The sequence below is a fragment of the Dreissena polymorpha genome, chromosome 9, assembly GCF_020536995.1.
Source record: "Dreissena polymorpha isolate Duluth1 chromosome 9, UMN_Dpol_1.0, whole genome shotgun sequence".
Classification (NCBI taxonomy): Eukaryota; Metazoa; Mollusca; class Bivalvia; order Myida; family Dreissenidae; genus Dreissena; species Dreissena polymorpha.
The window spans coordinates 102,565,063-102,581,414 of NC_068363.1; the positions used below are offsets into that span (position 1 = coordinate 102,565,063).

The 16,352-nt window shown below is 37.3% G+C and overlaps 1 protein-coding gene across 11 annotated transcripts in view; it reads right to left on the minus strand.

Annotated features, from left to right (window-relative positions):
* The window catches only part of LOC127844544 (hydrocephalus-inducing protein-like), a 71,500-nt gene that overhangs the window by 32,331 nt on the left and 22,817 nt on the right, over positions 1-16,352 (minus strand). For 10 of the 11 annotated variants that reach the window (XM_052374882.1, XM_052374876.1, XM_052374881.1 and 7 more), the window contains 14 exons: positions 15,650-15,989; positions 14,379-14,562; positions 13,138-13,254; positions 12,561-12,713; positions 11,873-11,976; positions 9,409-9,543; positions 8,354-8,498; positions 7,901-8,013; positions 7,484-7,634; positions 6,736-6,873; positions 5,402-5,676; positions 4,285-4,546; positions 2,686-2,838; positions 1,446-1,640 (listed from right to left, as the gene is read on the minus strand). In XM_052374882.1, coding sequence (XP_052230842.1) covers positions 1,446-1,640; positions 2,686-2,838; positions 4,285-4,546; positions 5,402-5,676; positions 6,736-6,873; positions 7,484-7,634; positions 7,901-8,013; positions 8,354-8,498; positions 9,409-9,543; positions 11,873-11,976; positions 12,561-12,713; positions 13,138-13,254; positions 14,379-14,562; positions 15,650-15,989 — 2,465 coding nt within the window. The remainder of the gene's footprint in view (positions 1-1,445; positions 1,641-2,685; positions 2,839-4,284; positions 4,547-5,401; positions 5,677-6,735; positions 6,874-7,483; positions 7,635-7,900; positions 8,014-8,353; positions 8,499-9,408; positions 9,544-11,872; positions 11,977-12,560; positions 12,714-13,137; positions 13,255-14,378; positions 14,563-15,649; positions 15,990-16,352) is intronic. The other variant, XM_052374885.1, reaches the window with a different exon arrangement.

The following is a 16,352-nucleotide window of genomic DNA, read 5'->3' on the forward strand; positions in this document are numbered from 1 at the left end:
CAAACATCTGACGATGCAGATTAAGTAGAAATGTCAAACACCTGACGATGCATATTAAGTAGAAATGTCAAACACCTGACAATGCAGATTGATTAGAAATGTCAAACACCTGACAATGCAGATTGATTAGAAATGTCAAACACCTGACAATACAGATGAAGTAGAAATGTAAAACACCTGACGATGCAGATTAAGAAGAAATTTCAAACATCTGACGCTGCAGATTAAGTAGAAATGTCAAGCACCTGATGCTGCAGATTAAGTAGAAATGTCAAACACCTGACATTGCAGATTAATTAGAAATGTCAAACACCTGATGATGCAGATAAGGTAGAAATGTCGAACACCTTACAATGCAGATTAAGTAGAAATGTCAAACACCTAATGCTGCAGATTAAGTTGAAATGTCAAACACCTGATGATGCAGATTAATTAGAAATGTCAAACACCTGATGCTGCAGATTAAGAAGAAATGTCAAATACCTGACAATTCAGATTAAGTAGAATGCCATACACCTGCTGATGCAGATTAAGTAGAAATGTCAAACCCCTGGCGATGCAGATTAAGTAGAAATGTAAAACACTTGACAATGCAGATAAAGTAGAATTGTCAAACACCTGATGATGCAGATTAATTAGAAATGTCAAACACCTGATGATGCAGATTAAGTAGAAATGTCAAACACCTGACACTGCAGATTAAGTAGAAATGTCAAACACCTGACACTGCAGATTAAGTAGAAATGTCAAACACTTGACAATGCAGATTAAGTAGAAATGTCAAACACCTGACGATGCAGATTACGTAGAAATTCAATTTTGTTTTTTGGTGTGATAAGGCTTATAGCATAAAACACTGTAAAAAGGAGACAATAATTTCCTGGGATTTTCAGAAACAAATAACATTTCTTTGTAAAAATTTAAGGTTTATTAAAAACAACAATGAAGTTGAATCTTCTATTGTTTGCTTTAAAAGAAAATATATGAGATTCACTCTGTGAAAAGGGGGTTTAATGCATGTGCGCAAAGTGTCGTTCCAGACTTCCCCGTTCAGTCGACAGGCTAATCAGGGACGACACTTTCCCCTTTTATTGTATTTTTTCATTTAAGGAAAGACCCTTCTTGATGAAAATCCAGTTTAAGCAGAAAATGTCCTTCCGATTAGCCTGTGCAGACTGTACAGGCTTATCTGGGAATACACTATACGCACATGCATTTAACCCCATTTCACAGAGCGAGGCTAATATGTAAGTTTGTATGAAGAAAATACATATAACAATATTGCAATGGACCTGGAAATATTAACATTCTTCACTTAGATTTAAATATTTATATAAATATGACTTTACCAAATGTGTCTTAACCCACCCTAAATGCATTAAGACCCTTTTTCCCAAACTTCTCTCATTAAAACTTACTCCCCCAGCCCCCACCCCACACCGTACCTCTTCAACCCCAATGGGTGTGGCCTCCTTGGCGCGCTCTGACTGGAGCAGTGCTGCCAGAACACGGTTGGTCTTCAGCGGGTCTTCATCATACTCCTCCTGATCCATGTCACCCAGACTCAGGCGCATGTGATCTTTGTCATCCAGAGGCTTGCTCTTGCTTTCAGCATCCACTGCATCCTCGTCCATTTGACCCTGATCAAAGATGTTACGTTGCACAAGCATGTTCAGAACACAGGGACTCACATATGCATATTCAAAACACAGAGTTGTGCACATTAAGATAAGAACATAGAAATGTGCACATGAAAATAAGAACATAGAAATGTAGACAGATGGATTAAGAACATAGAGATGTACACATGCAGATTCAGAACACAAAGATGTAGACATATAGCATAATAACGCATAGATATACAAATGCAGAATTGGTTCACAGAGGTGTACACATGCAGATTTAGAACTAAAAGATGAATGCACACAGATTTAGAACACAAAAATGTACATAAGCAGAAAAAGAAAGCTGAGCTGTACACATGCAGATTCAAAACACAGAGATGTACACAGGCATATTAAAATAAACAGAGATGTAGACAGGCAGATAAGAACACAAAGATGTAGACAGGAAGATTACAACAAAGAAGTACAAATACAGATTCAGAGCACAGAGATGTACACAGGCAAATTCAGAACACAGAGATGTACACAGGCAAATTCAGAACACAGAGATGTACACAGGCATGTTCAGAACATGTACACCAGTGATAAAGAACACATTGATGTAGACAGACAAATAAGAACACAATATATATAGACAGGCAGATTCAGAACACTGAGATGTAAACAGGCAGATTATAACACAGTGATGTTGACAGGCAGATAAAAAGACGGAGATGTAGACATGAGCATAAGAACACAGAGATGTATACAATAAGATAATAACACAGAAATGTATACATGAAGATTAGAACACACATATGTTGACATGAAGATTAGAACACAGAGATGTAGACATGAAGATAAGAACACAGAAATATAGACATGAAGATTAGGACACAGAAATGAAGATTAGAACACAGATATGCAGAAATGAAAATAACACAGAGATGTAGACATGAAGATTAGATAACAGAGATGACAACATAAAGATAAGAACACAGAGATGTAGACATGAAAATTAGAACACAGAGAAGTACAAAGACAGATACAGAACACTGAATAGCAACCCATGAAACTGCACCTTTTCAACTTCCTCCGTATGAATCTCAGAAACGTTGGAAGAACCTGTTTTCTGCGTAACACTCTTGTTACTGCCTGCAGTAGAAACCTCTTTTGGGGTTTCAGGGGACTTAACTGGTGACAAACTTCCTGCAGTCTCAATGACCTCCCCTTCCTGACAAGCAGAACAACATCCAAAGTATTGATGACACTTTAATTTACGCGCTTCATTTGCAGATAAAAGACAAAGCCCGCTAAATTTCCAGGAACAACCAAATTACTGGAAAATCACTCACTTAAAGCTATATTACTTGAAACTTGGATATGTTATGACCAACAAAGATGTAAAAGTTTTTCTTTCTATTTTTTTAGGGATGCAAGAGGTTACAAAATCATTAACCGGTTAACCTTTTGCCAAAACCGGTAAGTAACTGGTAAACCGACACGCCTTAAGTAGTTAAAATGTTTAAGTATACGTAAACAATGTCGTACCGCTTGTACCTGTACTCTCTATAGAAACGAAAGTTATTTGAGATCGCTTGCTTTGATAACATGTCTGATTTTTAATAAAATGTATTGTAACATTTATTTGAATAATTTTGTAAATTTTGCTATATATTGTTTTTATTTTTTCTGCATAAAGGAATATGAGTAATTTTTTTTACAGTTACACAATGTTCATTTTCACAGGTCATAAGCTTATTTTTGGTTGGGTCTTTTACATTACGTTCACGTCGTATCGCTCACAGATGGTGTGTTTCTTGGTTTATTCTGTTTTAATTTTATTTTTTTAATGTTACTTATTTAATTAGCTTAATTAGTTCCTTTCTTAAATAAAACTTGCCTCAGACGGTAGTGGTGGCATCGTGGATGTTGTTAATTACTAACAATGACTTTAATTTCTGATAGAACAAATAAGAGTTTAACTACAAATGCAATTCTTGACAGAACTGTTCCTTTTAAATACTTTATTTTGGCGGGCAATCAGTGTTGGATATTGGTTTACAAAACATAAAAATAAGCCATCCAATGTCTCAACTGAATTTATCGTGAGTTCGATAAACTTGTCAATTGTGTCTTCGCTAATAGCCCCCATTCCCCCAGTTTGCTAGCATTTTTTGCGCGCATTAACATACCCCCTGTTTGTTACCACAAAGGTACTGATTTATTGCTTTATTGCCTTCTTTGTTGACACGTTATTTACTACAGTCAATGGTGCGGCATGTTATTCTTACTAGTCGCAAGCGCAAATTGGCAGTATGTCGCGCGCAAAATGTAAAATCGTATGAATTGTATTATGAAAAAGAAAAAAATATTCCAAGAAAATTATTTTTTCTGGTTAACCTTTTCCCGAAAATGTAACCGTTTAACTGGCCGTTTTGGTAGGTTAACCGGTCAACTTCTTGCATCCCTACTTTTTTTGGCCTATACAAGATTTTCTTTTAGAAGAGACTTTGTTTAACTTAAAACAATGAAATTCGTAAAAGCGGAAAGTCCCTTTCCTGGTGAGTCTGTGCAAACTTAACAGTCCAACCTGGGAGAACACTTTACCCACAAGAATAAAACCTCATTTTACCAGAGCGAGGCACCAATAAAAATTTAAAAGCAACAACAAGCACACCTCTTTAGTTGGCTCCTGCTCAGACTTCTCAGTGGATTCATCCCTGATCTCTGTAGGTTCCTGTATAATGACTTCCACAATGGGCAGCTGGTCAGCCGGTCGCGGGGTTGAGCCTCTACTTGACCCCGCCTCTGACGCCTTGTCCTCTGCCAATGACCCCTCCCCTCCCTCTGGCTCCATCACTTCCTCTCCGATAGGGGAAGCAACCTTGGCCCGATGGTTGACCATCGTACAGGGCTCATCGCCAATCAGGAACGACCATCTAGTGATTTAAAATTAATGAAACTTGAGAATTGGCACAAACATGACTTATTAAACCTGCACCACTGTGTCAGCTCTTTTCAAGGGCGAATAACTTGTGGATCAAAGGCAATTAAACAAGAGATGTTTGTAAAACATGTATGCCCCCTATCCCTTGACTTAAAGCAAAATAGTTCCTGTGACCTTGACCTTAGATCTTTTGATTTTAATATCATTTGTGGTCTTACTTTGAGAAGGACAAACCAGTATACTAATTTTTGTGATACTGAAAATTGTCTATGAACTATGCGGAAACCAATTTCATGATACAAGAACCTAATACCTTGATCACTAAACCCATGAAATCAATTAAAAGAGGTCACCTACTTTCTAAGTAACCACTAAAGAAACGTGCATGATCATTATACAAAGTTTTTATATGATTTTGTGCAGAAACAAATTTTCTGTTAAAAGCATGTGTGACCTTCACATTGCAGTTTTTTGCCTTAAAAATAATAGGTGTCATTCTTTCCTCTAAAATAACCAGCATACACATTTAGATAATAAGAGTACAGAGCATCCTTTTGACATCACAAATACACCATTTTCTTCACACAAGCTCATGTGGACTTGACCTTTGACCTTTTAAAAAATAGTGCCTAAATAAATTTCCTGTTACAAGACCCTGTGACCTTGAATTTCCACGCTGCGACCACAAAATCATACTCGAATTTCTTTTGTGTTTATAACTGCAAAAATTCAAAGAGCAATATTGTTTAAAAAGATCCAACAATGTTACTTACATCATGTGCAGAGAATTTCACCACAAGAAAGTAAAGCTCCACATAAGTGTGCTACATATATTTTTTAAATTCACCTGTATTTCACCACCATAGGGCTGTTGTTGGTAATGTTCACATAACGGGTGACCTCTGTATCATTTAGAATGCAGCCAAAGTCCATCACCGACTTCTCGAACTCCAGGTTGGGGAAGTACACCTCTCCACGCAGGGCAATGTAGTCCACATGGGGATGCTCCTTGTATCTGATGTGGAGCACCTCATCAATGGTTCGTATGTGAAGGTCGTCCTTGTACGCTGGGTCGAACCTTATCCTCAGCGTGTACTTCTTGCCGGTGTCAAGATGTACAGACTGCAAGGACGAAAATAAAAAAAGCATTTTTAGGTACTTTGAAAATCAAAATAAAGTTAAGGCTTTTTAGATTCAAATATTAAAGCCTTTATTTAAACCAGAAGGTACTGATGAGCAGTTAACAGCATAAAACCAGAACAGATTGTGAGTTTCTCGCAGAATGTTTTGGTTTTATGCTTTTTTTAGCCTTTTTTATTCTGCTTCTGAGCGGGAAAGGGGTAAAGTCGTTATTTTCAGTTTTGTTTAATCAAAAACACATGGGACAATTTTGTCATTATTAAGCAACATAAAATTACTGCATTTATCTCAGAGATGAAATTTAATTTCGGGTAATTTTGTGTGTTTGCACATAAAATTGTATTTCACCACTTTACCATTTAATTTGTTAACCTCTATTTTTGTCTATGGTAAAATACACAAGCCAAAATAAAGTTTGTTATATACATCTCAATACCTCTGTTTGCGCACAAAAGATTTCACTACTCAAAAGTTTGTATTGCCATATTTCAAATTTTTATAAAAATCTATAATTTGTGTCTTGTTCTGTGAAAACTGGTCATAATGCATGTGCGCAAAGTGCCGTCCCAGATTAGCCTGTGCAGTCCACACAGGCTAATCAGGGACAACACTTTCCGCCTAAATTTCATTTTCGGTAAGGAGGGACTTCCTTGAAACTAAAAATACCATAAAAGCGGAAAGTGTCCTCCCTGATTAGCCTTTGCGGACTGCTCAGGCTAATTTGGGACGACACTTTACGCACAAGCATTAAGCCCAGTTTTCTCAGAACACGACACATTGGATCTGTGATGTATTTGAGCAGCCTTCTGTGAAAACGTGGTTTAATGCAGGCGCATCAAGTGTCATACCAGATCAGCCTGTGCAGTCCGCACGGGCTATCAGAGACAACCGTTTTTTGCCTAAACTGGATTTTTGATTTTTGCAAATAAGAGACTTCCTTCTGAAGTAAAATACCATAAAACAACATGCATTAAGCCCAGTTTCCCCGAAAAAGACAAATTGTATAAATACTAAAAAACAAGATGGCAAAAATGCCTATACCGTTTCTGACACCTCTGTGCCGTCTTCCAGCAATATCTGGAAGGGTCTGGCAAGTTTCAGCTCCGTTGTCAGGGGCAACGTGGACACGTTACTGATCACAAGTTCACGGGTCTGGGGTTCAAGCATGTCATCTGGTTTCTATGGTTACAAGAAAATGTACACAGTATTTTGCTTTTGTTTGCTGTGGTCGATTGAAGTGTGGCTCACCATGGCTGGTATCCACAAAGCTTCTTAAGCAGATCAAATATGAGTAACGAATTTATAATTTAGTGAAAACTTCTGATCAAATTTTCTGTCCAAAATGTTCTGCTTACTAAAGAAATCAAACATTTATCAATTAGGCTAATTTACTTGTTTAAATTATGTGAATGTAAAAATACCTACACATGAAACAGTCAGATACTAAAGGAATATTTGTAAATTTAATCAATTAGGTTTACCGTTTAGTGCTTTGTGAATACATGCCCAACAATTGCATAATTATTTCACCTATTTAAATGGGATTATCCACAGTTTTAAATTTTATATAATTAAACAGAAATATATCTGGCAGTTTTGTTACATTTTTTTTCCAAAATGTCTAGATATTTGGATGTAATTTTTTTTTGGAATTATACTAAATGCATATATAATACTTTTGACAAAACTAAAAGTGCAAAATCACCATGAAGTTAGACACTTTTCCAGAAATGGTCCCTAAAACAGTGCAATATTTCCGAGACTGATGAGAATGGACAAAGCCACATACCTTGTCAACTCTGAAGTAGACGCTCTTTGTGGAGAACTCAAGTAATGGACTGATGAAGTCGCTGGAGACATCAATCTTCATGATTAGTTCCTTGCCACCTTGTCGACCGATGATTGCATGGCACAGTAGCCTCTCCCTCACAAACTGGGGGCTGAAGTTGCGCCAAGAGAAATTGCTTAATTTTAATGACATCCATTTAAATTATTGTCAATTGTCAATCGTAATTGTGTCAAGTGAAATCAGGTCAGGTGAACAAGTGAAAACCTTAAGAAACTGACCTTTGTGCACTTAAGTGACATGAATGCTGTTTCAGGCACATACACATTTTCAAACAGAACTGAAATAATATACACAAAGAACATCAGAAATTGATTATGAATAAGGGAAACAATTAAAGCACCTATTTTTGTGGCATACCTGTTGACAAATCCTTCCAGTTTCAGGTCAATGCTGGTGCCAGGGGGCATGTCAAATCGGTTGGGTGTAACCTTAAATACTGGCGTTGGAGGTGGGGCTGGTGGTGGTTGGTTCTGTAAGATAGTGAATGACATTCATATTACACAACACATTTTGACTGTTTTTATTTTCTTGAATGGAGAACATTTTGTTTGATTGAACATTATTGTATTTAACAATGTATGTTTTGCCAAACAGTTTGAAGAAAATGAACAATAATATTGTTTGTCTAAAAGTGTACTCCCTGTTCATTCTTGTACGAACATCATAAATCTTATCAAAGATATTAATGTCAAACAAAGCCCTTACGTTCAGACTGGCTTGAACACATGTCCATAAAATCTTGTTTATCTAATGAATTTTATAAATATTTAAAAGCAATTAAATAATTTTTCAATTTATTTGTGTACTTACTTTGAACTTCATGTCAAGTGGGTTGTAACTCTGCATTTCTTTCTTAGCCTTGGCAATGGGAGAGAATCCATCCATACTCCAGACCAACTGCTGGTGTCGTCTCCCTTTGTTGGTCAAATGGAACACTTTACAATATGGTCGGTTGCTGAAAAGGCAAGAGAAACTTCTTCGCATTTCTCAATTTGATGCCATAGTCTATTATAAAAAAAAACATTTTCAAGGTTTCTGAAACTAATAAAAAGTTCCAAAAGAAGATGTTTAATTTTACTTACAAATTACCAAATCAAAATAAATTACCAAATCAAAATAACTTCTTCCAACACAAGCCAAGGGTTGTTTCAACAAGCATAAAAACTACAAAAATTGAACTGGAAAACTCAGCCCACTATAAATTTGATATAATAATTCTTCATGGCAAACAATTTAGACTAAAGCGTGTTAATGATAGTGTTTTTCTTCCTTTTTACAAAATGCTAAAAAGTGGAAACAGTTGTGTGTGGCCTTCTGGGCCTGTATTTGCAAATCGATTCTAAGAATAAAGTTTAAAAATTTAGAACATTCTTAAAACTGAAATATTCTAAAAGTTTACTTATGTTGAGTCTATAATGACATTAAACACAATCTAATAAGACCATTCTTCATTAAGTTCAAGTTATTAATAGTATAATCAACATTGGAAGCATGAATATATCTAACCACTAAATTAAGTGTTCTTTGTTCTAAGCCCATTCTTTTTTTGTTAGTCAAAGAATGGTTTGGTTAATACTGGCACTGGTCTAAAGACACAAATTGTACTATCCTGAAGTACATTTTTAACCAATTAACACATAGATACGTGTTTTGATGCATTTAAAGTCCCTTAGAAAGTTTAAGACCTTTATTACATTACTAGATTCAAGTTTTAAAGGCTTTATTTCCAACCCTAAGATACTGATGAGCAGCAAACAGCATAAAACCTGATCAGACTGCGAGTCACTCGCAAGCTGTTCTGGTTTTATGCTGTTTGCACATAGCCTGTTTCACATTGCTTCTGAGTAGAAAAAGGATAATCCTACCTAAAGTTTGGTCCAAGGTCCAACTGGGGGATTAGTAGGGGATCTGACACAATGGTTGTGCCTTGCCCGTATGACGTCAGAGGAATATGTCGCACCTGACTCTCTATGAAGTTGATCTGAAGTTTGTCCTGGAACCTAAACACACAAATAAGGCAGTATTTAGGTGGGAACTAAAATGTGTGAATATAAAACACACTGACTTCATTAACCTGGGGGTTGCACCTTAAAATTGAGTATACAAAGCAGTAATAAAGAATAAAAAATCCACAAAAAGTTTGAAAATATGCTAAATAGTATATTAAATATAGTCAAATCTTTCCAAGATCAGTAGCCTGAATATAAATGTTATATGTAGCCAACTGATACTTTGGAATATAATTGCACAAATAAGTGTCCAGATTTTAACAACACAAATATTGCACAATCTGTTTAATATAGGAACACAAGGACCTGGCTCAAGATTATAATAACATGGGTTTGGCTCCAGACTACAGTCCAACCCCTACTTCTGGTCACCCCTCATCGCCGGTCACCCCGTGTAGGCGGCCGGTCTGTGCCGCGACCGTCGATAAACACTATATAATGCACCCCTCTTAAGCGGTAATCCCGTTTCTCCGGCCAGCGGCCAGCAATTTTGCATCCCAAATGTTAAATTCCCCCCCATATGAGTAATCACGCGCAAGTAAGCCAGTCATGTACATTGGCAAAATTACACAGACGCAATGGCGAAAAAATCGATACATACTTCCAGTCTGCGGTTTAGGCTCTGTAGTACTGAAGCGTGATGTGTGATAAACATTTTGACAGCCAGTTTGCAAATTGCAATTAATTAGCGGCGGATTATCGGGTTAAAAGCAATATGCGACCGTTTGATCTGTTTGTTTCCGCACGTGCGAATATCACCTATTATTACTGGAAAGGAGATTCTTAATTTATAATTTATTATTTGTAGCTCATACTATTTCAAGCACACATTTATGACAATTATCGGCTAATTAAAAGTTAAAAAGAACAACACAACTTTTAACCGAAATCAACTGATCTACATGTTCTCTGTGCTACAAAGTTTTTATCCAAAAATCAATACACGCATGCTTTCGAACCATGGGTATGGCGTGACATTGTACATTGGTGCATAATTTTCGGGCGCTTTTGTCGGAACAAAGGAAATACACGATGCTAGAATTTGTAAACGTCTTGTTAAAATTAAACAATCGGTGGTGTGTTTCGGATTACAAATTATTATTCTCATTTGGGAATAAAATTACCAGGAGGATTACACCCGGTTGCTATTATCAGTCTCTTAAGTAACTGGCCACGATTTTATCGTGAAAGATATCACTGTTGGGATCAATTTGTGCGGTAGGTATTCAAAGCCATAAAACTGCAATAAACCGATTAAATTATCGATTTATAGTGACACGGGAGTTATTCACGCATAACTGATTCACAACTGTTCCCATCTTAAGTGCATTGGGGCCATACAACGCCCATTGTGTAAACAATGAATCATGAGAATGATTCTTTTTCATTGACTTGATTCTGATGATGATGATATTGATGATGATTAGAAAGATGAATAGAATATTTTTTTGAATGAAAATGTTATCTTATAGCTGATTTTAGAAAGGAAGAAATAAAATTATTTTAAGTCTATACATTGTTTAGTACATGTACACATATTTACCATTTTGTTTATACAAAAATTGAACAGTTGGCCATGCACTCATTAACTCCAGACTCCCTATGACCCAACCCCCTCTTAAGAGGCCACCCCGCTTAAGCAGCCAATTTGGCTGTTTCCTTGACTGGCTGCTTAAGAGGGGTTGGACTGTATAGCTAGACAAATATACCCAGATGATTAAAACAGGAATATGGTGCCATAAGAGCCACATTCTCAGGTAAATGGGCTCAATGCATACGTGGAAAGGCCAATCAGGGATGACACTTTCCGCTTTTAGAATTGTTTTGTTTGCAGAAAGTCTCTTCTAAACAAAACTCCAGTCTGGTTGGAATGTGTCTTCCCTCATGAGCCTGTGTGGACAACAGGCTGACATACGATGACACTTTACCCACATGCATTAGCCCAGTTTTCCGAAAACACAGCTAATATAACAAAAGCACGGCATAACGGGTGCCAACGCTAGGCTGCGGGTGCAGGTTTGAATAAAGTACAGCTTGTCAGATTATTTTTTTTAGAGGTCACAGTGACCTTGACCTTTGACCTAGTGACCCCAAAATGGATGTGGCGTGTACATATAAAGTTTCAAAGTTGTATGTGGAAGTACTTTGATTTTAAAGTCAATCTAAAGGTTTTAGCATGACGCCGGCAGACGGCGGACGACGAGCTGGCTATGACAATACCTCAGGTTTTCTCCGAAAACAGCCAAGCTAATAAAATGGACATTCCCAGATAGTAAATTGAGGAATAAGGCCCCGGATGGTCACGTAATTATGTGTTTACCTGACACAGTCATCTAGACACGCAGTCACTGTGATCTCCATGCTTTGTTCAGGCGGAATCTCTCCATCAGAGGGATCTACGCGGTACACGGACTTTGGACGAACCTGTCAACCAACGCAGATTTATCATTCAAATATGTTCTCAAAATTCTGCATGATAAATGTACTTCTTAAACATCACAGCTTTAGAAACAGGTTCCATGCTCATACCATAAAAATGTTGAGTCTTCATTTTTAAAATGTGAAATTTCATTCCAAATTAAATTGATAATAATGAATTCTTATATAAAAATATCTTATATGAACATTTGGTTAATCTCAATGTTTCAGCCTTAACTTTGGAAGTCATGGATGATGATGTACAAATTACAGTATAACTTTATGATTTGACATTTGAGTCACGTTCTGAGAAAACTGAGCTTAATGCTTGTGCGTAAGTGTCATCCCAGATTAGCCTGTGCAGTCTGCACAGGCTAATCAGGGACGGCACTTTCCGCTTTTATGGAATTTTTATTTTCAATAAAGTCCCTCCTTAACAAAAATCAAGTTAAGGCGGGAAGTGTCATCCATGATTAGCCTGTGCGGACTGCAAAGGCTAATCTGGGACAACACTTTACGCACATGCATTTAACCCCCTTTCTACAGAGCGTGGCTCATTTAAATACGCTCTCAGCAGCCAACACACTCACCATATGAGCCGTGAACTTTGCAGGAATAAGAGACTCATTAGACAGCAGGATTTTCTTGCACTTGTCTTGCAGTACTGGCACAGTTCCCCAGTCCAGCTCCAAGGGCATAACATGAACCACTGGGCCCTCTCCAATACATGCCACGTGTACTGACTGAAGATAACAAGGAACATGTAGGTCAAAAGATCAAAATGTAGGTCACTAGGTCATTTCATCAAATCCAAAAGCTGCAAGGCTATCACATGCACCAGCAGACCTCCTCAAATACAAGCAACATAAACACACTGAAGGAATAAGGAACATGTAGGTCAGTGGACCAATACGTTGTCCTAGATAAGCCTATGCAATCCACACAGGCTAATAAGGGAATGAAAATTTAATTCATTCTTTCAATGTATTTTAAGTTTTTATTTTTAGTATCTTCTTAGTGAAAATTCACTTAAGGTGGAAAGTGCCTTCCTTAATTAGCCTTGCAGACTGCACAGGCTAATCTGGGATGACACTTTACACACATGCATTAAGCCCTGTTTTCCCAGAGCGAGGCTCATTTGTTTGCATGTACAAGTCTGAGGCATACCAAAGGTGGATCTGGACTGCCGAAGATTGCGATGCTCGCCACAACATCTTGCTCCTCTATCCCTTGAGCCTCGATAATCAGGGGAACGTCTAACACAGAGTGGGCTTCTACGATACCCTGAAAATAAACATACAAGGAAAAGGTAAACGAGAACTGAGAAAACGGGACCTAATGCATGTGCGTTAAGTGTCATCCCAGATTAGCCTGTGCAGTCATCACAGGCTAATCAGGGACGATACAATCAACTTTTATGGCATTTTTTGTTTAAAGGAAGTCTCTTCTACACAAAAATCAAGTTAAGACAGAAAGTGTCATCCCTGATTAGCCTGTGCAGACTGCACAGGCTAATCTGGGGTGACACTTTACGCACATGCATTAAACCCTGTTTTCTCAGAATGCGACTCAAACTTGTCTCGCTCTGGATAAACTGGCTTTAATTCTTGTGCATTTAGTGTCTTCCCAGATTAGCCTGTGCACTATCTGTATTAACTTAATTTTTGTTAAAAAAGACTTTCTTCAAATGACGACAGTTTATGCAAATACATTAAACACCATATTTGCAGAGCAAGGATCATTTACAAAACTTCATAATTCATCCTTACTTATACTTGCTTATCTTTCAATGCATACATTACATGATGTCTGTAGTACCATTCTGGTTGAGTTTTCTACTTTTTTATCGCCCGCCATAGGCGGAGGGATATTGTTTTGGCGTTGTCCGTCCGTCCGGAGCCATATCTTAGAAGTGCTTTGGCCGATTTCATTGAAACTTGGTATGAGTATATATATGGATCAGAGGATGATGCATGCCAAATGGCATTGTACATCATCTGTTAATGATTGAGTTATGGTCCTTTGTATCTTGAAAAAATGCTTTTTTGAGTGTCAAATATAATACTTTTGTGTCCAGAAGCATATTGGTGGGGGATATCAATTCAACAAATTTGCTTGTTTTACATGATTTACTAGTTTTCAACAGTTAAAATAAAACTCAATAAAATCATCATTCATTTAGTTTTTCTAATTCTTTATAAGTTCATTATTTTCAAAGTATTACATCTTAACAAAATAGCATACATAGTAGATTGAGTAAGAAGTGTGATTTTTAATACTTTTAACACCGTATTACACTTTATTAACTTCTATGAATTATGAAAACTGCTAGAAAATTGTTACTTCCTGAATCTGTGAACATGTCTGCTGAATTTGTCAAAACATTATTAAAATATTAATCAACAAACCTTTGGCTGTGGGCTTCTGTACATGATCGGCGTCTCATTGTTGACACGCTGAGCTATGAGCTCGTATTTTGCTGGCAAGTCTGAGTCATTATGAAGCTTGATGCTGTGCTCATATGGATGACGCAGAAAACAGCGCCCATAGTCAAGGATCGGGCTCAGGACAGTTATCAGGGGCACCATGCACCTTTCAAAGAAAAACAACATGATTTATGGCTAATTAATATTGCTGAGGAATTTTTTTGCAAGAGCATTGCTAATTAATATCACTGAGAGACAAAGCAACAAGTTTTGGAATGTGTTATGTTGAGTTTGGTGAGTCAGAATGGATGATTATTATCCCTGACATAAAACAAGAGCTGTCACCATAGGATGACTTATGCCCCCTATAAACGCTTGATAGAAGTTATGAGCTTTTTTCGAAACCTAAACGCAGATTTCGAAATCTAAACACGGACCCTAAGTTCAAGGTCAAGGACACAGGGGTCAAAATTTTTGTGCGAATGGAAAGGCCTTGTCCATATACACATGCATACCAAATATGAAGGTTATATCTCAAGGGACATAGAAGTAATGAGCATTTTTCGAAACCTAAACGCAGATTTTAAAACCTAAACGCAGACCCTAAGTTCAACGTCAAGGTCACAGGGGTCAAAATGTGTGTGCGTATGGAAAGGCCTTGTCCATATACACATGCATACCAAATATGAAGGTTACATTTCAAGGGACATAGAAGTTATATGTATTTTTCGAAACCTAAACGCAAAGTGTGATGGAAAGACACTTTGCGATTACTATATGCCCTCCTACCGGGGACAAAAAAACAACATAGGTTTTTGATGCGTAACATTACGGACGGACAGACACACTGACTGACGGACAGTTCTACTACTATATGCCACCCTATCGGGGGCATCAAAACAACACAGGATATTCCAAAGCATTGTGTTTAATCTTTCCTTACGTGATTAAGGCAGTGTATAATGCACAAGTATAGATTTTAAAACAAAAATTGGAGGCAAGAACTAGTATGTTAACCACATCTTATGGTTGAAACTTTTTTACAGGAAACATAGAAACAACAACCTTTTGCATTTGTTTAAATGATTCCATTGCATAAAATTACAAACAAATACACATTTAGTGATTTTCTGTTACTTACAATTGAACACCTTCAGAAAAACATGTTTTGCTAAATATTCAAAATATATCAATTTCGGCAAACTGCAATGTATACACAGCAAACAATAATGCAAAAACAAATCAAAACCTACTTGGCAGTTATGGGCAGGGACACAATCTCTTCGCCCACTTTGTCAACATCCACCACCAGATTCATCTCGTATTTCTTGATCGTGTTTGAGATGAACTTCACCGTGACCTTTATCTCGCTCTGGGGTGGGATAGTCCCAGACGCCGGAATGATCTCAAACTCTCGTGGTTGTTCTGCACCAAGCGCAAGGGACGGACTGGTCCCCACTTCACTCCTCACGCTATCCAGGTCGCTGGTTCCGCAAACACTGGCTGTGACACCGTCACCAGGAACGCGGAGGTTGAACTTCATGGGAACCAGTGAAGTGTTGGACAAGGTGCAGGTTTTTGTGTTCAGAAAGCCTGCAAAACAAAAAGTATACATTTGAGCCCAACTCAGGGAAAACTAAGCTTAATCCTCATGCACAAAGTGTCGTTCCATATTAGCCTGTGCAGTTTCCACAGGCTTAAAAGGGACAACACTTTTTTTTAAATTTTCTTTTAAAGGAAGTATTTTCTAAACAAATATCCAGTCTAGGCAGAAATATTCATTCCTGATTGGCCTGTGCAGACTGCATACGCTTATCTGGAACAATTATTACCACACATGCATTAGCCGAGTTTTCTCAAAACACCTCTCATGTTAACTTATTTTTTAACTTTCAAAACATACATTTTGTTGGATTCCTTATTTAGAAACATTTAGAGTCCATTTGCTAAAAATAT